This window comes from Cetorhinus maximus, chromosome 5, assembly GCF_964194155.1.
Source record: "Cetorhinus maximus chromosome 5, sCetMax3.hap1.1, whole genome shotgun sequence".
In the NCBI taxonomy this organism is placed as follows: domain Eukaryota; kingdom Metazoa; phylum Chordata; class Chondrichthyes; order Lamniformes; family Cetorhinidae; genus Cetorhinus; species Cetorhinus maximus.
Genome location: NC_135883.1, coordinates 37,863,720 through 37,890,369, shown reverse-complemented (window position 1 = coordinate 37,890,369; position 26,650 = coordinate 37,863,720). Strand labels below are relative to the sequence as shown.

General features: G+C 44.5%; 1 protein-coding gene across 1 annotated transcript in view; it reads left to right on the top strand.

Annotated features, from left to right (window-relative positions):
• psen2 (presenilin 2) overlaps positions 1 to 26,650 on the top strand; it is a 28,640-nt gene continuing 1,990 nt past the window's right edge. The window contains exons 1-9 of the mRNA XM_078541747.1: positions 1 to 152; positions 6,198 to 6,385; positions 7,159 to 7,394; positions 9,553 to 9,694; positions 16,786 to 16,853; positions 16,947 to 17,167; positions 18,012 to 18,110; positions 19,188 to 19,265; positions 24,532 to 24,666. Of these exons, the coding sequence (XP_078397873.1) occupies positions 6,254 to 6,385; positions 7,159 to 7,394; positions 9,553 to 9,694; positions 16,786 to 16,853; positions 16,947 to 17,167; positions 18,012 to 18,110; positions 19,188 to 19,265; positions 24,532 to 24,666 (1,111 nt within the window). The 5' untranslated portion in view covers positions 1 to 152; positions 6,198 to 6,253. The remainder of the gene's footprint in view (positions 153 to 6,197; positions 6,386 to 7,158; positions 7,395 to 9,552; positions 9,695 to 16,785; positions 16,854 to 16,946; positions 17,168 to 18,011; positions 18,111 to 19,187; positions 19,266 to 24,531; positions 24,667 to 26,650) is intronic.

Here is a 26,650-nt window from a genome sequence, read left to right as displayed (position 1 = left end):
AGGGCTTGTGGGAAGGAGCTGTTCCTCCCGTGTTTTGATCGGATCAGCTGGCTTCCTGCCTTTTTTTCCTTCTGCCTCCTCCCCCCTGGCAGAATGGCTGCCTGTCTGACAGATATTTTCTGAGCTTGACAAACCTTCGGCTCCCCCACCAGGCAAGTTACAAAAGGGAAGGCGAGACGGGATGGGGGTGGTGGGAGGGTGGAATGTGGCCTCTGTCTGTGTTTATTGTCGACACTTTAATCGAGTGTTTGCTGCTTTGATTTGATTTATTTTTCACTCACTTCCTCAGCTCCTATGTGTGGTGGGGGAGACAGAGCCACAAAAACTATAGGAGCCTGTGCAACTGGGCCAGAGTTTGTAGGAAGGCCTTATCTTGTTATATATAACCCAGTATTTACCATTGGAAACTACAGGCTGTGGTTCCTTTTGTGTGTCACTGATTTTCTGCTGCTTTCGTAGAGTGACACAGTACAGATGTTAATTTGAGCATTTGTTAAATGATTCAAATAGCTATACAAGGATAAATGATTGACCAGCGGGTTGGAGGTCCGATTTCCAACGAGGACTGTAACGATCTTTTTGAAAATAAGTTTCTTTGCACAACAGGCCCCTAAGATTGAGGTGGAGGAAATCAAACATTAATGAGGAGGTGCCTTAACTGTGACAGACTAGTTTTATTTTTGGTTGCCAACCCTTCCACAGGATTACCCTGCAGAGCCCAGGAAGTAAAGATTAAACTCCTGGACACATTGCTGTGAGCAAACCCAGGAGAAAAATCATGGGACGTTTCGAGAAAAAAAAGTTCATATCTTTTACATTGGTTGTAAAATGATTGGAAATGGGGGAATAAAAAGCGGTTTGGCTGATCGTCAAACATCATTCAATTAGTTTTTTTGATTTCCAATTGGCTATGGGGAGGGCAGGGCGCAGTGTATGATGATGGACATGTTGGGAACTCAGTGGTGGAGATGGCAGATCACATGTTGAAACTTTCAGGAATATGCCCAACAATGGTATGGTTGGCAACCCCTTTAGGCTAGATTCAGGAATCCGCTGCTCGATGGTCCCCACCACCGTGAATCAGTCTGTGCTTCAATACATGGTCATGCTCTATGTTTAAACTGGAGGGGAGCAAGTTGAGGTTCCCTTTTATCATAATGGGCTTAGCCAAAGTAAACTGTAATAGTTTTAACATAATTCTGATTTGGAGAAACTGGAATTGGTGTCCTCAGAGGAGAGAAGGTGTAGGGGACTTTTTAATACCGGTATTCAAAATAACAAAGGGCTTTGATACAGTAGATAAGGAGACAATTTTCCCACTGGCAAGATGGTCAGAACACAGAGGAATCAGATTTACAATAATTGGCAAAACAACTAGTGGGGGAGAGGGAGATGAGAATTTTTTTAATGTGGCGAGTTGTGATCTGGAATGCGCTGCCTGAGAGGGCGATGGAAGCAGATTCAATAGTAAATTTCAAAAGGGAATTGGATAGATACTAATTTGCAGTGTTGTGAGGAAAGAGCAAGGGGTTAGGCCTAATTGTGTAGCTCTTTCAAAAAGCTGGCACAGGTATGATGGACCAAATGACCTCCTCCTGTGCTTTGACATGTAATTATTCCGCAACAAAAGGGAATGGCCTGAAACTCTGAGTGAGGATGAAAAGATTTAACCACAGAGCATGGTGAATGTGGGGACTTGAAAGCAAGTGAGGCAGTGATGGATGATTGCGTAAGTGAATTCAAGAGAGAGTTGGATATGTACCCGGAGCAATATTTGCTAGAAGTATCATACCTCTCTGTGTTATCACACTGCTTGTCCTGTAACCATTCATGGATGAAAAGTCACTTCCTCCAGCTAAACATTGGGAACATCGGCTCTCCACAGTTACAATACTGTCACCAGCTTCCTGCATTTCCATTATCAACACTGGCTCCCCATGGTTACATTAGTGACACTGGTTCACCGTGGTTACATTACTGACACCAACTCCCGCAATTACATTAGTGATGCCAACTCCCCACGGTTACATTACCGACACCGAGTCCCCGCAGTTACATTACCGTCACCGGCATCCCATAGTTACATTAGTGGCACCGGCACCCTGCGGTTACGTTACCGACACTGGCTCCCTGTGATTACATTACTGACACTAACTCCCCCTGGTTAGATTACTGACACCAACTCCCTGCTGTTACATAACTGACACCGACTACCTGCAGTTACAGCACTGACACCGGCACCCCGCAGCTACATTACCGACATTAGCACCCCGTGGTTACATTAGTGGCACCGGCTCCCTGCAGTTCTGTTACCGACACCGACTCCCCGCAATTACATTGCCGACACTGACTACCCGTGAATACATTACTGACACTGGCTCCCTGCGATTACATCACCGACACTGGCTCCCTGTCATTACATTACTGACACCGACTCCCTGTGGTTAAATTGCCAACACCGGCTCCTGGTGATTACATCACCGACACCAACTCCCGCGATTATGTTAGGTGACACCGACTCCCCACAGTTACATTACAGACACAAACTCCCAGCTGTTATATTACCGACATTGACTCCCAGCTGTTATATTACTGACACTGACTCCCAGTTGTTACATTATCGACACCGACTCCCTGCGGTTACAGTACCGGTACCAGCATCCCGTGGTTACATTAGTGGCATCAGCTCCCTGCGGTTCCGTTACTGACACCGACTCCCTGCGATTACATTACCGACACCAGCTCCCTATGGTTAAATTACCGACACCGACTCCCTGTGATTACATTACAAATACACACTCCCAGCGGTTACATTACTGACACTGGCAGCCTGTAGTTACATTACCAATACCGGCTCCTCATGGTTATGTTAGTGACACCGGCTCCCTGCGGTTACATTACTGACACGGACTCCCCATGATTACACTACCAACACCGACACCCAGCGGTTACATTACTGACACCGGCTCCCTGTGGTTACGGTAGTGACATTGGCTCCCCATGGGTAAATTACGGACACTGGCTCCCCGTGGGTAAATTACCGACACTGGCTCCCCGTGGTTACGTTAGTGACACTGGCTCCCCGTGGTTACGTTAGTGACACTGGCTCCCCGTGGTTACGTTAGTGACACTGGCTCCCCGTGGTTACGTTAGTGACACTGGCTCCCCGTGGGTAAATTACTGACACTGGCTCCCTGTGGTTATGTTAGTGACACTGGCTCCCTGTGGGTAAATTACCGACACTGACTCCCCATGGTTACATTACCGACACCGACTCCCCGCGGTTACATTACCAACACCGACTCCCCACAGTTATGTTAGTGACACTAGCCCCCCACAGTTACATCACCGACACTGGCTCCCTGTCATTACATTATTGACACTGACTCCCCGCAGTTACATAACAGATGCCGCCTCCCCGCAGTTACATTACCGACAGCGACTCCCTGCGGTTACATACCGACACTGGCTGCCCGCAGTTACATTACTGTAGGCAGCTCCCTGCAGTTACGTTACTGACTCCGATTCCTCATGGTTACAGTAGCAGCGCTGGCTCCCCATAGTTATGTGAATGACACCAACTCCTTCCAGTTATATTCCCGATGCTGGCCCCCCATGGTTACATAACCAACGCCGGCATCTTCCAGTTACACACTAATGCCAGAATACGTGGTTATGTTATCAATGCCAGCTCCCCACGGTTACTTTACTGACACAGGCTCCCCATGGTTACATTGCTGATGCTGGTTCCTCACGGTTATATTAGTAACTCCGGCTCCCTGTATTTACATTGCTGATGCTGGTTCCTCACAGTTACAGTACCGATGCTGGTCCCTTGTTGGTTTTTTTTTTATATTCGTTCGTGGGATGTGGGTATCGCTGGCTGGGCCAGCATTTATTGTCCATCCTTAGTTGCCCTTGAGAAGGTGGTGGTGAGCTGCCCTCTTGAACCTCTGCAGTCCATGTGGTGTGGGTACACCCACAATGCTGTTAGGGAGGGAGTTCCAGGATTTTGACTCAGCGACAGTGAAGGAAGATTTCAAGTCAGGATGGTGAGTGGCTTGGAGAGGAACCTGCAGGTAATAGTGTTCCCATGTGTCTGCTGCCCTTGTCCTTCTAGGTGGTAGAGGTCACAGGTTTGGAAGGTGCTGTCAAAGGAGCCTTGGTGAGTTTCTGCAGTGCATCTTGTAGATGGTACACACTGCTGCTACTTTGTGTCGCTGGTGGAGTGAATGAATGTTGAAGGTGGATGGGGTGCCAATCAAGTGGTCTACTTTGTCCTTGATGGTGTTGAGCTTCTTGAGTGTTTTTGGAGCTGCACTCATCCAGGCAAGTGGAGAGTATTTCATCACACTCCTGATTTGTGCCTTGTAGATGGTGGACGGGCTTTGGGGAGTCAGGAGGTGGGTTACTCGCCGCAGATTTCCCAGCCTCTGACCTGCTCCTGTAGCCACAGTATTTATATGGCTAGCCCAGTTCAGTTTCTGGTCAATAGTAACCTCCCCGGGATGTTGATACTGACACTGGTTTCTTCTGGTTACAATTCTGATGCCAGTTTCTTGGTGTTATATTACTGATGCTGGATCCTTGTGGTTCCATTCGTGACACTGGCTCCTTCCAGTTACAAGACTGTCGCCGGCTCCTCCCGGTTACAAGACTGTCGCCGGTTCCTCCCGGTTACATGACTGCTGCCAGCTCCTCCCGGTTACATGACTGTCGCCGGTTCCTCCCGGTTACATGACTGCCACCGGCTCCTCCCAGTTACATGACTGCTGCCGGCTCCTCCCGGTTACATGACTGCCGCCGGCTTCCCCCGGTTACATTGCTAACGCCGGCTCCCCCCGGTTACGTGACAGACACCGGCTCCCCCCGGTTACGTGACAGGCGCCGGCTCCTCCCAGTTACGTGACAGATGCCGGCTCCCCCCGATTACGTGACAGATGCTGGCTCCCCCCGGTTACGTGACAGACGCTGGCTGCCCCCGGTTACGTGACAGACACCGGCTCCCCCAGTTACGTGACAGGCGCCGGCTGCCCCTGGTTACGTGACAGATGCCGGCTGCCCCCGGTTACGTGACAGACGCCGACTGCCCCCGGTTACGTGACAGACGCCGGCTCCCCCCGGTTACGTGACAGACGCCAGCTCCCCCCGGTTATGTGACTGATAACAGGTTCCACCCGGTTACGTGACTGATAACAGGTTCCACCCGGTTACGTGACTGATAACAGGTTCCACCCGGTTACGTGACTGATAACAGGTTCCACCCGGTTACGTGATTGATAACAGGTTCCACCCGGTTACATGACTGATAACAGGTTCCACCCGCTTACGTGATTGATAACAGGCTCCTCCCGGTTACGTGACTGATAACAGGCTCCACCCGGTTACGTGATTGATAACAGGTTCCACCCGGTTACGTGACTGATAACAGGTTCCACCCGGTTACGTGACTGATAACAGGCTCCTCCCGGTTACGTGACTGATAACAGGCTCCACCCGGTTACGTGACTGATAACAGGCTCCACCTGGTTACGTGACTGATAACAGGCTCCTCCCGGTTACGTGACAGACGTCGGCTTCCCCCGGTTACGTGACAGACAACGGCTTCCCCCGGTTACGTGACAGATGCCAGCTTCCCCCGGTTACGTGACAGACAACGGCTTCCCCCGGTTATGTGACAGACGCTGGCTTCTCCCGGTTACGTGACAGACGCCGGCTCCTCCCGGTTACATGACTGATAACAGGTTCCACCCAGTTACGTGACAGATAACAGGTTCCACCTGGTTACTTGACTGATAATAGATTCCTCCCAGTTACTTGACTGATAACAGGTTCCACCCGGTTACGTGACTGATAACAGGTTCCACCCGGTTACTTGACTGATAACAGGTTCCACCCGGTTACGTGACTGATAACAGGTTCCACCTGGTTACGTGACTGATAACAGGTTCTACCCGGTTACATTACTGACGCTGGCTCTCCATGGCCAAGTTTCCAATGTCCGGTCTCCATAGTTGCATTATAGAATCCATCTTCTCACTGTTATATTACTGAAAACATGTCCTTCCACAGGGTGACAACGGGTAGCCTGTACCACGGTTGAAGGGGAGTTACAGATCGATGAGCAAAACTACCTGCTGGAGATAATATTTGAATGCAGTGTTCTCCACCTGTTCACTTGCCTTTGTGTTTTTCAGAGATACCCAGCTATTGTCTGTGAGATTATCCACGCGTGCTCACTGAAAGCTCGTTCATGATTTCATCAGACAGTGAAGACGAACTGTACACCGAGAGGACGGCTCTGATGTCAGCCAACGCCTCTGCAATGCCCTCCTACCAGGATAAGGATGGGGCGCCTGGCTCCGCCAACATACAGGCTAACCGGGTAAGCATGCCAACAGATCAGAATAAGCCACCCACTGCAGGGCTGTTGCCAGCCTATGTGCAAGTTAAGGTCCGATAGCATGGTGTATTTACATGGAATGACATAGAATTACACATATTTCATAGAATTACATACATGACAGAACTACATGCATTACATGGACTAACAGACATCACAATGAATTGCTAACTAGTCCATGTTACTGTTATACTCCATTGGAACCTTCTGTACCCCTCTTAGCATATCTTGTCCCCATATCCTCCGATACCTTTCTCCTTTGTGTGTTTATCTAGCTTCTCCTTAAATGTATCTCTGTTATTTGCCACAACCACTCCCTGTAGTTGTGAGTTCCACATTCTCATCACTCTCTGGGTAAAGAAGTTTATCCTGAATTCCCTATTAGATTTATTAGTAACTATCTTATATTTATGGCCCCTTGTTTGGTTTCACCCACAAGTGGAAATATCTTCTCTATGTCGACTCTATCAATCCCCTTCATAATTTTAAAGACCTCCCTCAGGTGACCTCTCAGACACCTCTTTTCTAGAGGAAAGGGCCTCAGCCTATTCAATCTTTCCTGGTAGGTCTAACCTTTCAGTTCTTGGTATCATTCTTATAAATTTTTTTTGCAGCTCCCTCAATGGCTGTATTAAGTTTTTTTGTACTGTGAAGAATAGATCTATGCAGGGTACTTTATAAGTGTAGTCTAAACAAGGTTCTGTACAGGTTTAACATAACTGTTAATGACGCCTTGTATTGTTTTGCCTGCACAGCGCCGATCAGCAGCCAATCAGCCCACAAATCCTGTGGAGGGGAGCAGCAGCACAGAGGGTGGACCTACAAGCAGAGATGCAGTTGGAGAGGCCGAGGAGGAGGAGGAGGAGGAATTGATCCTGAAGTACGGGGCAAAGCATGTCATCATGCTTTTTGTGCCTGTCACGCTGTGTATGGCGGTGGTGGTGGTGACGATCAAGTCAGTCAGCTTCTACACAGAGAAGGATGGGCAGCTGTAAGTGTCCCACAGAGTGATTCCTGATTTGAAGATTTGAGGATCCCTCTGGCAAATCTTGCACATGTTCATTGAATTTATAGCCCAGGAACAGGCCACTCAGCCCAACAGCTCCATGCTGTTGTTTATGCTCCGTACAAATCTTCCCCTATCCTTTTCATTTAAATCTAGCGGCATGTCCTCCTGTCCCTTACATCCTCACGTGTTCCCTTAAACACGTCTATGCCATTCACCTCAACCACTCCTGTGGCACTGAGTTCCACATTATCACCACTCTCTGGGTAAAGAAGTTTCTTCTGAATGTTAATTGGATCCAAGCCAGTTGGTAAAGCTGAAACCAAGACAGGGAGCTATTCTTTTAATGAGAGAATTTATTGACTTAATTCAGCCTCACAGATCTCCTCCCACTCAGCCCAGTGTCCTAGCTATCCCCTATTTATATGTGCTCAAAGACAATTAATATCCACCACTTGTTTCTCTTAACCTTAACAATGTATTTGACATTAACAAATCTTGGTAATGTAGTTGACAAGACATTCATACTGAATTCCTGAATAGATTTATTAACAACTATCTTATATTTCAGGCCCTTAGTTTTGGATTCCCCCAAATGTGATAACATCGTCTTTTTGTCTACCCTATCAAACCCCTTCATGATCTTAAAGACTTCACCAGGTCACTCCTCAGTCTTCTCCTTTCTAGAGAAAAAAGTCTCATCCTAGTCAGTCTTTCCTGACATGTATAACCTCTCAGTTCTGGTATCACACTTGATTTTTTTGGATCTTCTGCTATACCTCCATGTCTTTCTTTAAAATATGAAAACCAGAACTGAGCACGATGCTCTAAGTGTGAGTCTAGTTAAGTTTAATACAAGTTTTTTTTCTCTTTAATGACACTGGGGCAATGTAATCCTTGTGAATTTGTTAGAAAAGGAAGACCCATTTCTCATTAAAAGTGATTAAAAGATATTGTATGATTCCCAGTTCCCCCACCTGATCATACAGGTTCCATCTGAGCGAAAGAATCATTATAAAGATTTGTAAATGTTATTCAGGATGCAGGTTCCTCTGAAGATCCCAGCATGGGGCAAACCAGTGTAATCCTGTCGATTTAGAAATCTGTTATCCTCGTAGCTCATTGTGTTCAGGTGCCTAATCTGGGAGGGGATAGAGGGAGCTATCAGAATTACAATAATTAGTCTCTGCCAAGAATCTAATCCACTTGCCCCAGTTTCAGTTGAAGGTTGGAGTTGCGACTTGATGGGCGGAGAAAGCAGAAGAATTTTAGATACCCTGGTGACCCCAGAACAGATTCTCAGGCTCTGGTAGCGCAGATGGAGTCTGGAAGAAACAGAGCCCAGGACATATACAGATGTTCATTTCAAATGGAATCCTTTCTCAGAGATGGAAAGGGGCTCTCCAAGGCCCTGTCAATCTGAACCTACTCAGTAACTGCTCCAGTTATAGCCTCTCGCAGTCCAGTAAACCCAGATGATCTTCACTGCGGATGTTGAGTTCCACAAAATGTTGAGACTCCAAAAAGACAGTCCCTGTTTCAGAGTTTTTAATGGGCAACTTATCAAGATATTGTGCTTGGTACAAAAGACTCCCCAAGAGTGCCATGTATAAGGAGATTGTTCACGCGTTTATTACACAGGTTAACCTTTTCATTACACTTCACCCAGAGGAAGTCTCCCTCAACCTTCAGCTGATTAATCTGCTGTTGTTAGTAGATACCAAAAGTTTTCCTAGTTTAGATCCTTCATTACAACAAGAAGATACATTTATATAGCTCCTTTAACACAATAAAATGTCCATGAATCTGCAGGTTTATCCATTGTTCTATCACTACTGGCTGGACCCAAGCTTTGGAATTCTCTCCCTAAATCTCTCCTCCTCTCTTCCTTAAGATGCTTCTGAAAACCTACCCTTTTGACATAATTTTGGGTCACCTGGCCTAATATCATCTTGTGTGGTTTGGTGCCATGTTTTGTTTGGAACACTCCTGTGAAGTGCCTTCAGACGTTTTGTTATGTTAAAGGCGCTATATCAATGCAAATTGTTTTTGTTATTACTGCCCAGGGAAACCTGACACCAATTGTAATTGTTGGGGATGAATTAAACTCCATTAACTTCTGTTCCCACTCTTTCCTCAACAGAATCTACACCCCATTTACCGAGGATACTGACTCCGTTGGACAGCGTATCCTCAACTCCATCCTGAACACATTAATAATGATCAGTGTTATAGTCGTAATGACTATAATTCTTGTCCTTCTTTACAAGTATCGGTGTTACAAGGTAGGAATTTTAAATTTGAATTTATTATATAATTGAACGTTCGACAAGAGGAAATAGGTTTGTAGCTTTCACTTATTAAGCTTAATTTTAAGAGACTAGGATAAAGTAGCTGCTGAATTGGCATCCCATCCACCACCTTCAACATACACACTCTTCACCACCGATGCACACTGATGGCAGTGTGTACCATCTACAAGATGCACTGCAGCAGCTCACCAAGGCTGCTTTGACAGCACCTCCCAAACCTGCAACCTCTATCATCTAAAAGGACAAGGGCAGCGACGCATGGGAACACCACCACCTGCGAGTTTCCCTCCAAGCCACACACCATCCTGACTTGGAAATATAACGCCGCTCCTTCACTATCGCTGGGTCAAAATGCTGGAACTTCTTATTTAATAGTACTGTCTGTGTACCTACGCCACATGGACTGCAAGTTTCCAAGAAGGCAATTCACTAGCACCTTCTCAAGGGCAATTAGGGCATTAAATACTGGCCTAGCCAGCGATGGCCACATCCTATGAAGGAATCCAAAAATAAACACGTTGTAGGGCAAATCCAATGTGTCCACATCCACGAAGTGCAGTCTTGCTAACTGCGGGCAGGAGTTGGAGATAGGGCTCGAATAGTATAGGGCAGGGGTTCTCAACTGGGGATCTGTGGTCCCCTAGGGGTCAATGAAAAAGTGTTTTGGGAATCTGCCAAAGTCTCTAGCAGCTGAACAGGAACAAGCTCACAGAGAAACTCCTTGGCCAAGTAGAACCTCTCTGCTGCTGGGTCATTCTCATGTCCATGGATTCAATATGTCCACTTCATGGTCTCAGAATTGGAAGACTCAATGCAGCCTGCACATTCTAGGGTGGGGAAAGGCAGAAGAGGACTCGGCAGCGTGAGAGAGGAAGGGTAGGACTGCCCAGGTCCAGCAAGAGGAACAGCAGCAGTAGCAGCCCAGCTCCTTTCTCCCTCTGATACAGTGTAGCCTTTACATGGTTAAATACACACGCCCGGAGTAACATCTCCAACAATAAGTGAAAGATCGGTGTTGGGAGCTAGCAGTGACTGAAACAGAACCAGACTGGACTGGACTGGGTGGACTGTGAGAGGATTCATAATTGTATTGGCAACTAAAGGGCTCCTTTCCTTTACTTACCGGTTGCAAAAGGTGAAGTAAATACTTGTATTCCTGATATGCGCACTAGTCTCTGCCCCTGGCTTCCCCCAGCTCCCACACAAGAAGACCCGGCACCAGGGGGTAGAAAGCTATGTGGACATGAGGAACCAGTCTGATTATGGAGTGGGGGTCGGGAGGGGTTAACCTTGTTTGGACATTCAAATGAGCAAAATGTGCAAGCCAGTGAAGAGCTTTCAGTGACTGATTGATTTATTGTTCATTGAACCAAATCACTAGGGGAAGCAGGATGAGGAAGAGATAACATAGTAAAAAAAAGCAGCAAAATGACATGAGATAGTTGCTAACCTGAATACTACATTAAAAAAATTTAAGACTACAGTAGTTTTCTTCTGTTGCATGAATTAAAATAGTATTTAGAAAGTCATAGAGTTATTTACAGCACAGAAGGAGGCTATTCAGCCCATTGATTCCATGCTAGCTCTCCTTGGAGCAGTCCAGTCAAACTCATGACTTCGCTTGATCCCTCGTAGCCCTGCAAGTTTATTTCCTTCAAGTGCCCATCCACAATCCTTTTGAAATCATTGATTGTTTCAACTTCCCCTACCCTCAAGGGCAGTGCATGCTGGGTCATTACCACTCAATACGTTAAAATGTTCTTCCTCACTCTCTCCCTGCATCTCTTGCCCAAGACGTTAAATCTGTGTCCCCTAGTCCTTGTACCATCAGCTGATGGGAACAGGTTTTCCTTGTCTACCTTATCTAAGTCTCTCATAATCTTGTACACCTCTATCAAATCTCCCTTCGATCTCCTTTGCTCCAAGGAGAACAACCCCAGCCTCTCCAACCTAACCTTGTGACTAAAATCCCCCATCCCTGGAACCATTCTGGTAAATTGCCTCTGCACCCTCTCAAGGAGCCTCACATCCTTCCTAAAGTATGGTGACCAGAACTGGATGCATTATTCTAGTTGGGACCTAACCAGAGTTTTATACAGGTTTAGTATAACTTCCCTGCTTTTGTACTCAATACTCTATTTATGAAGTCCAAGATCGTTTATCCTTTTTAACCACTTTCATAATATGTCCTGCCACCTTCAAAGATTGATGCAAATGCACCCTCAGGTCCCTCTGTCCCCGCTCACTCTTTAGAACTGTATCATTCAAACTTCATTGCCTCTCCCTAACCCTTCTGCCAAAATCACCTCACACTTCTCTGTATTAAATTCCATCTGCCACTTATCTGCCCATTCTGCTAGCCTACCTATGTCCTGTTGCAGTCTATTGGTATCATCCTCACTGTCAGTGACACCTCCAAGTTTGGTATCATTGGAAAATTTTGAAATTTTGCTCTGTATTCCAAGATCCAAGACATGTATATATAACAAAAGGAATAGTGGTCCCAGCACTGACCCTTGGGGAACACCTTGTCCACCATCCTCCAGTATGAAAAATAACCATTTACCACGACTCGCTGATTTCTATTCTTAAGCCAATTTTTAAAATCCATTTTTGGCTTCAAGGGCCAAATGGCTTCTCCTGCTCTTAAATCCTATGTTTGGACAATGACTTTGCTATTCCATGAGCCTCAATTTTGTTAACCAGCCTTCTATGTGGTACCTTGTCACTTTCTTGAAATCCATATAAACAACATCCATTGCATTCCCTTCATCAACCTTCTCTGGTACTTCATCAAAAAATTTAATTAGATTGGTCAAGCACAATCTATCTTTTATAAATCTGTGCTGGCTCTCCTTGATTAATTCAAACCTCTCCAAGTACCTGTTAATTTTTTCCTTGATTATTCTTTCTAAAACCTTATCCAATATGGATGTTAAACTAACTGGACTGTCTATACACCTTTTCTTGAATAAGGGTGTCACATTTGCCACTCTCCAATCCTCTGGTACCTCCATATATAAGAAAGATTGGTAGTTTGTGGTAAGTACTTCTGCTATCTCCACCCCCATTTCCTTTAGCAACCTGGGATGCAAGCCATCTGGACCAGGTGACTTATCCACTCTAAGCATAACCAGCCTTTCCAGTACCTCCTCTCTCAATTTTCACCCCATCTGTTGCTTCCACTATTTCGACTTCTACCAATATTTTGCCAGATTCCTCTTCCTTTGTAAACACCGATACAAAGTACTCATTAAGTATTCTCGTCTTGCCCTGCGTCCCTAAGCATAGATCGCCCTCTTTGTCCCTAATAGGACCCACTGTTACTACCTGTTTACTATTTACATGTCGGTAGAAGATTTTTGGCAATCCCCTGATATGGGACTGCCGTTCTATTCTCGTATTCTCTCTTTGCCAATCTTATTTTTCTCTTCACCTTCCCTCTCAACCTATTGTAATTGACCTTGTTCTCACTTGAAGAATTCACCTGATATGCATCATACCCACCTTTTTTTTGTTTTATTCTCTATCTTCCTTGCCATCCAAGGAGTCTGTTTTTGGTTCTCCTACCTTTCACCCTTGTTGGAATGTATCTAGCATGTACCTGAAGCATCTCTTCCTTAAAGATTGCCCATTATTACATTACAGTTTTTCCTGTCAGTATTTGGTTCCATTTTAACCTGGCTAGATCCCTTCTCATCGTTTTGAAATTAGCCCTCTTCCTATTTAGATATTCTATTTTAGATTGTCCCTTGCTCTTCTGCATTGCTAGTCTAAACTGGGGAAATGGTGACAGGTGGAATTTAAATTCAATGAACTCTGGAATTGAAAACTATTCTCAGTAATGGTGAAGCTACCCAGGAAACTATCATTGTCATAAAACCCCATCTGGTTCACTAATGCCCTTTAGGGCAGGAAATTTCCGTCCTTACCTGGTCTGGCTTATATGTGACTCCAGACCCAGTGGTTGACTCTTAACTGCCCTGTGAAATGGCCCAGCAAGCCACAAAGTTCAGGGGCAATTAGGGATGGGCAACAAATGCTGACCTTTCCAGGGATGCCTGCATCCCATGAAAGAATAAAAAAAAACCTTATGATACTGTGATCACTTTTACCCACAGATAGTTGGCTCACTTGGCCCATTGCATTTCCCAGCAGTACATCCAGCAATGCCTCTTTTCTAGTTGCGCCGAGAACATACTGATCAAGGAAGTTCTCCTGAACACAGTTCAGAAATTTCTTCCCTTCTCACCCTTTACTCTAACATTATCCCAATTGATACTTGGCTAATTAAAGTCCACAATACCACCATTTTATAGTTCTTGCACATCTGTGATTCCCTGCAGATTTGTTCCTCTATCTCACTCTCACTATTTGGAGGCCTTTGGGCTACCCCCTAGAGTGTGCTCTTATCCTTTTTGTTTCTCAACTCTATCCAAATGGATTCAGTCCTTGCCTCCTCTCTCGAACACTACAGTGTCTTCCCTAATCAGTGTTGCCACCTCATCTACCTTTCTTCCATTGCTATCTTTTCTGAACACTTCATATCCTTGCTTTTTAAGCACGCAGTCCTCACCATTTTTGAGCCACATTCCCATTACTGCTATTACATTATATTTTTGACTATAAACCATTGACTCCATCATACTTAAACCCCTTTCCCCGGCCCCACTCTCACCTCAACAACAAGTGTAAGAAGTTCATGGACTTTCTTGTCACTCATCTAGACCATCTTTTGCTTCCCTCCATTCGCTTAGTAGCTACGACAATACTTGTGGTATGGGGGTTTCATGGAATTTTTATAAGATAGGAGAGGGGGCCTCAGAAACAAAAAGTTTGAAAACCCCTCCTTTTGGGCAAATTCAACTTCCCCGCACACCTTGAGTGGAGTCTTGTTAACTGGGAACGGGAGTCAGAGACAGGGCTATAACACTATAGCACTATGGGTGTACCTACAGCACATGGACTGCAGCGGTTCAAGAAGGCAGCTCACCACCACCTTCTCAAGGACAATTAGGGATGGGCAATAAGTGCTGGCCTAGACAGCGATGCCCACATCCCATGAATGAATTTTTTAAAAATCTAATCGGCCTGCACTCCAGGTGTGGGATATCACTAGCTGGGAGTAGGAGTTTGGTTGTGTATCCTGTGGGCTGTGCTTTATCTGTGTGATAATATGGGCTGTGTTTAAACTGTGATGCCATGTGCTGTGGCTCAGTGGGTAGCACTCTTGCCTCTGAGTCATAAGGCTGTGGGATCAAGTCCCACTTGAACATGTAACAAGAACAGAAAATGCTGGAAATATTCAGCAGGTCAGACAGCATGTGTGGAGAAACAGAATTAACATTTCAGGTCATTGATGACCCTTCATCATTCAGAAGGATCATCATCATTAACCTGAAACATTAACCCTGTTTCTCTCTCCTCAGATGCTGCCAGACCTGTTGACAATTTCCAGCATTTTCTGTTATTTCACATTTCCAGCGTCTGCAATGTTTTACACTTGGACACACATGTAAGCTCATGCTCCCAGTGCAGTACTGAAGGATGCTGTGCTGTTGGAGGTGCCATCTTTTAGATCAGACATTATGTCGCGTCCCTGTCTACCCTCTCAGATGCTCAGATGCATGTAAAAGAACCCATGGCATATTTCGCTGAAGAACAGGGGAGTTTTCCTCTGCGTCCTGGTAAATTTTTATCTTTCAGTCAACATTACCAAAAAACAGATTATCCGAGCATTAGTATATTGCTGACTGTGGGAGTTTGCTGTATACAACTTGACTACTGTGTTTCCTACATTACCACAGTGACTGTACTTCAAAAAGTACCTCATTGACTGTAAAGCACTTTAGGACAAACTAAGGTTGTGAAAGGCGCTATATAATTCAAATTCTTTCTTCTTTCTATGTTTAATCAGTGTGATATTGTGTGCTGAGCTGTGTTTAAATTGTGATATAACAGGCTGTGTGAAGTTGTGGGCCGTCTTCAGTAATGTGTTGGAGATTGTGGAGGCAGTGTAAAGGGGTTGATGCAAAACTCCATGAAATGTTGCAGTTATTGTTGGTATGTTGTGAGGGCTCCACCCCCAGTAATGTGGCCAGTGAGTGATTTATGTTACTTAACCTCGCCAAAATGGTGAGGTTAAAATCACCTTCGGCTTCAGTCACTGCCTCTCTGCAGGGCTAATGATGGCAGATGCAGCTCAGTGCTGTACACTGGAAAGATGGTCAGTCTGTGGTGCTACTTTGGACAGAACCTGACTTGTGTCATTTACCCTCTGTCGGTCACATAGCAATTGGGGATCTTCTTCGCCATAAAGCAAATACACCAAGGGAGGATTAATACCTCAGTGCTAACTCCATGGGCTCATTGAAATATCACACGCAAGGCTCTAAACAACAAGGCTTTTATATCACTGTGTGAGAACAAAACTCACATTCAACCTGCTGTTCACTGGCGTGACATCAGATACTAACTTCATTAAAGTCTTATGACAAATCACAGACATCCAGCACCACCAACAATAGCAAGGAAAAAGTAAGAATTTGCATTTACATAAAAAGAAAGAAAAACTTGCCTTTACAGGATGTCTCAAAGTGACTCCATTGGTCACACTCTCGCCTGAGTCAGGAGGTCAGGGTCCAATCTAGGGAGCAGGGGAGTTCTCCCCAGTCTCCTCGTAGATATTTATCACTCAACCATTTTAAAATAGATGATCTGGTCATTATTACATTGCTATTTGTGGGATCTTGCCATGTGCAAATTGGCTGCTGTATTTCCTATATTATAACAGTAGATGTATTTCACAGATACTTCACTATGGTTTATGTGGTTTAGGGCATTGTAAGGCTGTGAAAGGTGCTATAAAATGCAAGTTCTTTCTAACCTATTATTACTCTGTGCTCCATACACTGAATATGCCACAATACTTAATGCAGTTAGAATCTGATGGCATGCTAGGGTTGAAAAAGGTGGTTTTTCCTCACTGATTCGCTCCTTGTTCAGTAGCAGATAGAACAAACGTCCTAAAACTGTTGCCTAACCAGTTTGCTCATGTTTTCCAGTTTATCCATGGATGGCTAATTCTCTCCTCTCTCCTGTTGCTTTTCCTCTTCACATACATCTACCTGGGGTATGTATTTGCACTTTTGCTCCCAATTCTACTCCAGCTTTTGCCACTTGCTGCACTTTTCTGTGATTACAACTCAGTTTGTCTCCTATCTAGTGAAGTGTTTAAGACGTACAATGTGGCCATGGACTACCCCACCCTGATCCTAATCATTTGGAACTTTGGAGCAGTCGGAATGGTTTGCATCCACTGGAAGGGACCTCTGCAGCTCCAGCAGGCTTACCTCATTATGATCAGTGCACTGATGGCCCTGGTCTTCATTAAGTACCTACCTGAATGGTCAGCCTGGGTCATTCTTGGCGCAATATCCGTTTACGGTACGTGTAAAGCTTGCAAAATAGATAATCAGGTTGGATAAACACAAAGTGTTTAATGTTCAAGTTATCACTTGATCAAGTACAGGATAGTCTCAGGGCAGGGTCCTTTTACCAAAAGCAAATGATGGACAGACAGCATGTATAGTAAGGGGCAACATATACCTAAAAACAGTGGAACTTGAGAAGTTATCACAGCTGTGATAACACCATACCTTTTTGGTGTCCACCATGGTTCAGTGGGTAGCGCTTTCACCTCTGCATCAGAAGTTCTGGGTTCAAGTGCCACTCCAGAGACTGAGCATATAATCCAGACTGACACTCCCAGTCAAGTACTAAGGGAGTGCTGCACTGTCAGAAGTGCTGTCTCTTATAGGAGATATTTGAGCAGTGTCACTGCCCGCCCTCTCAGGCAGGTGTACAGTAAAAGATCCTATGGTATTATCTCAAAGAAAAGCGGGAGATTTCCCTCTGGTGTCCTGGCCAATATTTATCCCTCTGCTAATACCCAAAAAAAAGAACATCGATGTCTTTGGGAGCTTGCTGCATGCAAGTAAACTGCTGCATCTCCTATATTACAACGGTGACTACACTTCAAAATACTTCTTTGGCTGTGAACACTTTGGGATCCTGTGGTCTGTCCATAGAGATTTAAACCTTTCTTTATTGGTCACTGATGTCGAGAGCATAGAAATAAAACAGCATTGTAGTTAATATCTCCATTAAATTAACAACTCCAAGAGATATCACATGAGCATGATACATATTTTATGACTATTGCCTATGTCAATTTTGATTGAGTTGAATGCGATTGTATTGTTGCTTCTTTATATTTGTTTTTCTGCAGATCTTATAGCAGTGCTGTGTCCTAAAGGTCCCCTAAGGATGCTTGTCGAAACAGCACAGGAAAGGAACGAACCAATATTCCCTGCCTTAATATACTCGTGTAAATGCACTTTTTAATTTCAACTTCATACTTGATGACTTTTAAACCTAATATCGCGTTTGATTGTAAAGGAATGAAACATCTTTAAATACAAGAGAACACAACAAAGACTAGTGGAGTTTAGTGAAATAGAGATGGAGTTGGGGGATGTTGGGGTTCAGTATAGTAGAGATGGAGTTGGCACATTGGGGTTCAGTGTAATAAAGATGAAGTTGGGACATTGGGGTTCAGTGTAATAGAGATGGAGTTGGGATCTTGGGGTGCAGTGTAATAGAGATGGAGTTGGGGGATGTTGGGGTTCAGTATAGTAGAGATGGAGTTGGCACGTTGGGGTTCAGTGTAATAAAGATGGAGTTGGGATGTTGGTGTGCAGTGTAATAGAGATGAAATTGGGATGTTGGGGTGCAGTGTAATAGAGATGGAGTTGGCACTTTGGGGTTCAGTGTGATAGAGATGGAGTTGGGGGATGTTAGGGTTCAGTATTGTAGAGATGGAGTTGGCACATTGGGGTTCAGTGTAATAAAGATGGAGTTGGGATGTTGGCGTGCAGTGTAATAGAGATGGAGTTGGGATGTTGGGGTTCAGTGTAATAGAGATGAAGTTGGGATGTTGGGGTGCAGTGTAATAGAGATGGAGTTGGGGTTCAGTGTAATAGAGATGAAGAGGGATGTTGGGGTGCAGTGTAATAGAGATGGAGTTGGCACTTTGGGGTTCAGTGTGATAGAGATGGAGTTGGGTAATTTTGGGGTTCATTAAAATAACTAGTACTGCTGCACAGAAAGTAACAGGAGTGCTTGTTAGGAATTTCAATAACTGATTTGTCACCACCAAAACATTGGTCTGTTTGGCTGGATCCATTGGCTTAATATTTGGTTGCATTTCTAAAGTTGATTCTGTAATTCAGGCACCAGTGAGGTGTAACATGTCAGAGATTTCTCAGATACTCTGTTCAGGAGAGCCAGATCACAGACCCATCCTGTAGAGTTTCGAACATGATTAGAAAATGCAATCAAGTCAAACTTGCCTTGACCTGAACAAGTGGACACTATGCTGTAACTAGCTTCCTTTTCTCTGCAGCCACCATGGTTTGGTTGGTGACGATGGCAAAGCGAGATGTGGGCACTGAGGAACCTCTGAACAACACCTGTAATGCAGGTTGGTGTTAGACTGGTGTTGAAGGAATCACAGTAAAGTACTTTAACATCTTAGAACCCAACAGAGTGGACTACTTGTTGAATGCAGCTACCAGACTCTTGTTGTACAAGGTTATCTCAATCACCACATCCTAATCGTAGGTTATCATAGAATCCTGGCAGCATAGAGGGAAACCATTCAGCCCACATTGCTTGTGCTGGCTTCTTGAAATAGCTGTCTCTAATTATTCCTGAGAAGGTGGTGGTGATCCATCTTGAATCACCGTAGTCTGTGTGGTGAAGATGCTCACACGGTGTTTCAGTAAGCAGAGGCCATACGGCCCTTCAAGCCTATATGACATTCCATTAGATAATGGGCTGATCTGTATCTCCACCTCCACTTTATTTAACCACCTTTGTTCCCTGACTCTTAATACCTTACCCAACAATCTGTTTGAAATTTTCATTGGACCCCCAGCTTCATCAGCTATTTGTAGGGGAGAGAATTCCAGATTTCTACTACCCTTTGTGTGAAGAAGTGCTTCCTGACATCGCCCCTGAATGGCCTGGCTCTAATTTGAGGTTACATCCCCTTGTTCTGGCCTCTGCCCCCAGAGGAAATAGTTTCTCTTTATCTACCCTATCAAAATTTTTAATCATCTTAAAACACTTCAATTAAGTCACCCTTAATCTTATAAATTTGGGGAAAATACAAGCCTAGTCTTTGTAACCCTTTATTATTTAACCTTTTTAGTCGTGATATTGTTCTGGTGAATCAGCGCTGTACCCTCTCCAAGGCCAGTGTATCCTTCTGAGATGCAGTGCTCTTGAGTGAAGGTCTAACAGAGGTCCCTGTAAAGCTGTCATATAACTTTCTTCCCTTTGTATTCTAGCCCCTTGAGATAAGTCTCACTCACCCACTCTTTCTTTATAAATAATCAGCCATTCCTTCATTTTCATTGGGCTAAAAGGAAAGCCCGAAAAATATCCGTTGATCATTTCTCTCTGCTTCCTATTTTTCAGCCAATTTTGTATCCACGTTGCTACTGTCCCTTTTATTCCATGAGCAATAACTTTTCTCATCAGTTGTGTATTAGTGTCAAATGTTTTTTCAAAGTCTATATACACCACATCAACAGCATTACCCTCATTGACCTTTTCTGTTACCTCTTCAAAAAACTCCAGCCAGTTAGTTAAACATGATTTCCCCTTTACGAAATCCATGCTGGCTCTTCCTTATCAACCCATATTTTTCCATGTGACACTAATTCTATCCTAAATACTTGTTTCTAGAATCTTGCCCACCACTGAAGTTAAACTCTAAGATAAAAGCAAAATACTGTGGATGCTGGAAATCTGAAACAAAAACAAAAATAGCTGGAAAAACTCAGCAGGTCTGACAGCACCTGCGGAGAGGAACACAGTTCCTAGTTCACAGTTAACTGTGTTCCTCTCTGCAGATGCTGTCAGACCTGCTGAGTTTTTCCAGCTATTTTTGTTTTTGTCACTGAAGTTAAACTGACTGGTCTGTAATTGCTGGGCTTATCCTTGCAACCTTTTTTGAACAAGGTGTAATGTTTGTAATTCTCCAGTCCTCTGGCATCACCCGAGCCTAGGGAAGACTGAGATTATGGCCTGTGCCCCTGCAATTTTTACTCTCTCTTCCTTTAATATTCTTGAATGTATCTCATCTGGTCCCAGTGCCTTGTCAGTCTATTCAACACTTCCTCCATATCAATTTTGAACCCTTCTATTGACAGTTTCCTCATCTGTCACCGTGGCCTGGGGAGCATCTACCTCCTTGGTAAAGATGGATGCAAAGTATTAATTTAATACCTCAGCCATGGCCCCTTCGTCCGTGTGTAAATTCCCTTTTAGGTCCCTAATCAGCCTTATTCCTCCTTTTTACCACCCTTTTACTATTTATATGCCTATAGAAGACTTTGGGATTGTCCTTTATGTTGGCTGATAGTCTTTTCTCATAATCCCTCTTCGCTTCTCTAATATGCTTTCTCACCTTCCCTCTGGAACTTCTGCATTCCTCTTGGTTCTCAATTGTATTTTCTACCTGACACCTGTCATAAGCACACTTTTTCTTTTTTATCTTAATTTCAATCGCCTTTTTCATCCAGGGAACTCTGGATTTGTTTGCCCTACCTTTCCCTTTCGTTGGAAGATACGTTGACTGTGCCCGAACCAATTCTTTTTTAAGGTAGTCCATTGTTCAGCTACAGTTTTTCCTGCCAATCTTTCGTTCCAGTCTATTTGGCCCAGCTCCGTTCTTGCCCCATCGAAGTCAGCTCTTGTCCAGTTAATTATTTTTACTCTGGATTGCCCGTCGTCCTTTTCTATCATCATCCTAAAATGTACAATAAAATGATCACTGTCTCCTAAATGCTCCCCACTGACACACAGTCTACTTGGCCCACCTCATTTCCAAGAACCAGGTCCAACAGTGCATCTTTTCTTGTTAGATTGGACACACTGCTGTAGAAAATTCTCCTGAACACAATCTAGGAACTTTTTGCCTCTCTCTGCCCTTTACACTACCATGTCCTAGTCTACATTCGGATAATTAAAGTCCCCCATTATAACTATTCTATAATGCCTGCATCTCTCTGTAATTTCCCTGCAGATTTGTTCTCCTACATCCTTCTCACTATTTGGCGGTCTATAGGCTATACCGAGCAATGTAATTGCACTCTTTCTGTTCCTTAGCTCTAGTCAAATTGATTCTGTCCTTGAACCCTCTGACATCCTCTTTCTCCAGAACTGCAATGCTCTCCTTAACCAATATCGCCACCCCTCCTCCTTTCCTATCTTTTCTGAACGCCTTGTTCCGGGGAATAATAAGACCATAAGATGTAGGAGCAGAAGCAGACCATTCAGCCTATCGAGTCTGCTCCGCCATTCAATGAGATCATGGCTGATCTGATAATCCTCAACTCCACTTTCCTGTCTTTTCTCCATAACCCTGGATTCCCTTGCTGATTAAAAAACTGTCCATCTCAGCCTTGAATATACTTAATGACCCAGCCTCTACAACCCTCTGTGGTAAAGAATTCCACAGATTGACTATCCTTTGAGAGAAGAAATTCTACCTCATCTGTCTTAAACAAGCACCCCCTTACTCTGAGATTGTGCCCTCTGGTCCTAGATTCTCCCACAAGGAGAAACAACCTCTCAGCACCTACCCTGTCAAGCCCCCTAAGACTTGTATATATTTCAACATCCAGTGTTGAATATTTAACACCCAGTTCTACCCTTCCTTGAGCCAGGTCTGTGTCATCGCCACAATATCGTATTTCCACATGGCAATCTGCGCCTGTAACTCCCCAATCTTATTTACTATACTCCGCGCATTCGCATACATGCTTAGTAAAATCTGGTGGCAATCTGCCATAAGGATAGTTACAGGACTGAATATTTACTGGACTGGAAGAGCTAAAGCCAGAATATTACTTTAAATTATATAGGTGGAGTCAGGCAACAGGTTCACACTAGTAAAAGGAAAATTTAGGACAGAAACTCTTCCTACATACACACACACACACACGCAGTGATCAACATGAGGAACAGACCCAGAGAGATAGGGCAAGTGAGAAAATAAACTGGAATCATTTGGCAAATTGGATGATGCAATGAAGAAGTAGCAGATGGAATGTTCAGTTTTGTGCTATTACAATAATGAAAATTAGGGTACAGTTTGCTGTCTAACAGACAAGGGGTAATTTTACAACACCCCTCGGTGTGGCTGAGCTTCACGAGGAGCAGTATAGCCCAGATCCTCAAAACTGCATTTACTGTCAGTGAGATGGGTACAGGTGGGCTCAGAACATTTATTTTTTAATTTATTCATAGGATGTGGGCATTGCTGGCTAGGCCAGCATTTATTGCCCATCCCTAATTGCCCTTGAGAAGGTGGTGGTGAGCTGCCTTCTCTAAACACTGCGGTCCAATAATACTGGGCTTGCCCTTGTTTTCCAAGGATGGCCATTCAGAAATGACACCCAGGACTGCAAAACAAGCACACTTAGAGACCGAGTGGTGTTACTCGGTGTGGAGAAATCCTAGGAAAACCTGAAGGGACAGACTTGAGGGGCTTCTGGCCCGCTTCTGTGTCTATGTTCCAGGTTACCTTACTGTCTGCAAAATCATTAGAAACAAGCTGCTAATAACTGGGTTACTGCTTGCTGCCAAGTGAAGAGAGGCATTTAGTGTAAGGTTTTATCTTGCCCAGACATCGATGCTGGGTCCTCTTACTCACTTGATGAGCACACTACCCATGACCCAGCAGCCCTCACCATATGAAAAGAAAGAATGTGCAAGGTTATGGGGATAAGGCAGGGGAGTGGGATTAGGTAGAATGCTCTTTCAGCAAGCCAGTGCAGAAATGATGGGCCGAATGGCCTCCTTCTGTACGGTAAAGATTCTGTGATTCTAAAAAACTTGCAGGACTGTGGGGAAAGAGCTGAGAGGGCAGTGGGTGAATTGGGACTAATTGGATAGTTCTCTCAAATATCTAGCTCTGGCAGGTAGGCCGAAGAGCAGCCTTCTCCTGTGCTGTGTAATTCTATGAAATGTTCCCCGGAGCGCACACTTTCTGGGAGTGCATTCATGAATAGCTAATATAAGCTTCCCCCAACCACCACACCCATCTACCCCTGGAAATTTTCTTATAAGTGGCTCCCAGAAATCTGCCTTTTAAAAAGGAGATAGTGGAAAGTTGAAGGGAAGGAAATCATGGCCTTGGGAACAGGTGAGGAGTGTATTCAGAATCTGTACATGTGAGGGGGTACCTGCTCCAGAGTTTGAAATCCAGACTCTTAAACTGGTCTGCCAGTAGCAGCAGTGGGTTAGAATTTGCCAATGCTCCAGGATTGCCCTGGAGTCTCCAGGAGCGGAGGACTAATTTACAGGACACTGCTGCCAGAAATATTTGAAAGTATATTTTTGGACGTCTGTTTAGAAGTTATAAAAATATTGGAATGGGGGAGAAAATCTGCTTGACTGACAGTCAAGAATAGTCCAACAAGGTAATGCAGAGTCCATCCGCTTTCCGATTAGCTGTGGGAAATCGGGGCATTGCACGTTTGGACCAATGGGTGACCACTGGCCAGCGTGGGAGTTGGGCGATTGGAGGCAAGTGGATCATATGAAACCTCCAGGGAAACGTCTAGCCAAAGTTAGCAACTCGACCGCACATGTGGAATTCTTTATTTTTATTGGAGTTTTTAGCTGGCATTCTTTTGGGTTAGGTGCTGACTTCTTCCTGCTTTTCTGTCTAGCCAATTATCCCGATGTGGAGATTGAGACAAATCACTATGCTGCCCAAGGATCGGATGATGTTTCTGATATGCCTCAGACGCAAATCCAAGGAGTGCGCCATTCAGCTGCCGTGGGAGAGGAACTAGAGGAAGAAAGTATGTGACCTGATGTTGCTCATTTATCCATCATCCCCCACCAACACCCCTGCCGCCCAAGCCCCCAAACCCCTTTCATCCCCAACTTCATACGACCATTGGCGGCTCTGCCTCCAACCATCGAGGCACCACCTTCTGGAGTTCCCTCGCCAAAATCTCTCCACCTCCCTCTCTTCTTTAAGACCCTCTATAAACCTATCTCTTTAACCAAGCTCTTGGTCACCCACCTAATATTTCAGATAAAATCAAAATACTGCAGATGCTGAAAATCTGAAATAAAACCAGAAAATGCCGGAAAAGCTCAGCTGGTCTGACAGCATCTGTGGAGAGATAAACAGTTAACATTTTGAGTCCCAATGACCCTTCTTCAGAGCTATAGATAAGTAGAAATGTGATTAAATTTATATGGTTTCCCGGGGAGGGGCGTGAAGCAGGTGAAGCTGGATAGAAGGCCAGCGATAGGTGGGGGCTAAGGAGAGATCGACAAAGATGTCATGGACAAAAAGACAAAGGGAGTGTTAATGTGGTAAGGACTAAAGGAGGTACTGATAGTGGCGTGAAGGTAAGAAAACAGAATATGTTAATAACAGAACAAAGGTAAACACTCCGTGAAAGAACAACGTGGAACAAGTAACAGATGGCCCTTTTGGAGGTGTGCGGGGGGTGGGTGCAGTGATTGGGGAAAAAGGATGGATAAAAAGGGGATAAAACAATGAATAAAAATGAAAATAAGTGGATACATTTTAAAAGAGGATTAAAAAAGGGGTGAAGATAGAGGAGAGAGTTCATTGTCTGAAGTTGTTAAACTCAAATGTTAAGTCCAGAAGGCTGTAAAGTGCCTAATTGGGAGATTGTTACTTGTTCCATTTGTTCTTTCTACTTCTCTTTAGTGCTAAAGAAGGGTCATATGGACTCGAAATGTTAACTGTTTCTCTCTCCACAGATGCTGTCAGACCTGCTGAGTTTTTACAGTATTTTCTGTTTTTATTCCACCTAATATTTTCTTGTTTGGTGCCAGTTATTGTCTTATTACACTCCTATAAAGCACCGAGACATTTTCTTGCATTAAAGGTGCCGTAGGAATGCAAGTTGTTGTCTAGCAAAGTCTCCACCTGGCTCAGTTGGTGGCACTATTCAGAAGGTTGTCTTCCAGGTGAGACCTTAAAGTGAAGTTGGACACAAAAGATCTCCCTGCCTCCCACTGGCATTATTGGACAAAAAGGCACAGGAATTATCCTGATATTCTGACTAATGTTCCTCCATCAAACAAATGTTAAAGCTAGAACTGACTCCAAAGCATTGCTTTTCTAGCTAACAGACTGGACTCTGACTGTAGATTCAAACTGCATTTACACTAACATCCGATTCAGCAAAACCACTTCACATTGGCACTGCAGTTGCAGTGTGTAGGCAGCCCCCACTCATATACCGCAAAGGCTATGGGCCCTGACAACATTTGGCAATAGTACTAAAGACTTGTGCTCCTGAAGTAGGCATGCCCCTAACCAAGCTGTTCCAGTGCAGCTACAACACAGCCATCTACTGGGCAATATGGAAAATTGCCCAGGTATGTCTTGTCCACAAAAAGGGACAAATGCAACCTGGCTAATTACCACCCCATCAGTCTACACTTCATCATCAGCAAAGTGATGGAAGATGTCATTGATAGTGCTATCAAGTGGCACTTCTTCCTGACGCTCAGTTTGGATCCCCGCCAACTCCTGACCTCATTACATCCTTGGTTCAAACATGGACAAAAGAGCTGAACTTCAGAGGTGAGGTGAGACTGCCCTTGGCATCAAGGCAGCACTTGACTGAGTGTGGCATCAAGGAGCCCTAGCAAAACTGGAGTCAATGGGAATTGGGGGAAAACTCTACTGGTTGGAGTCATACTTAGCACAAACAAAGATGGTTGTGGTTGTTGGAGCTGAATCATCTCAGTCCCAGGACATCACTGCAGGAGTTCCTCCAGCTGCTTCATCAA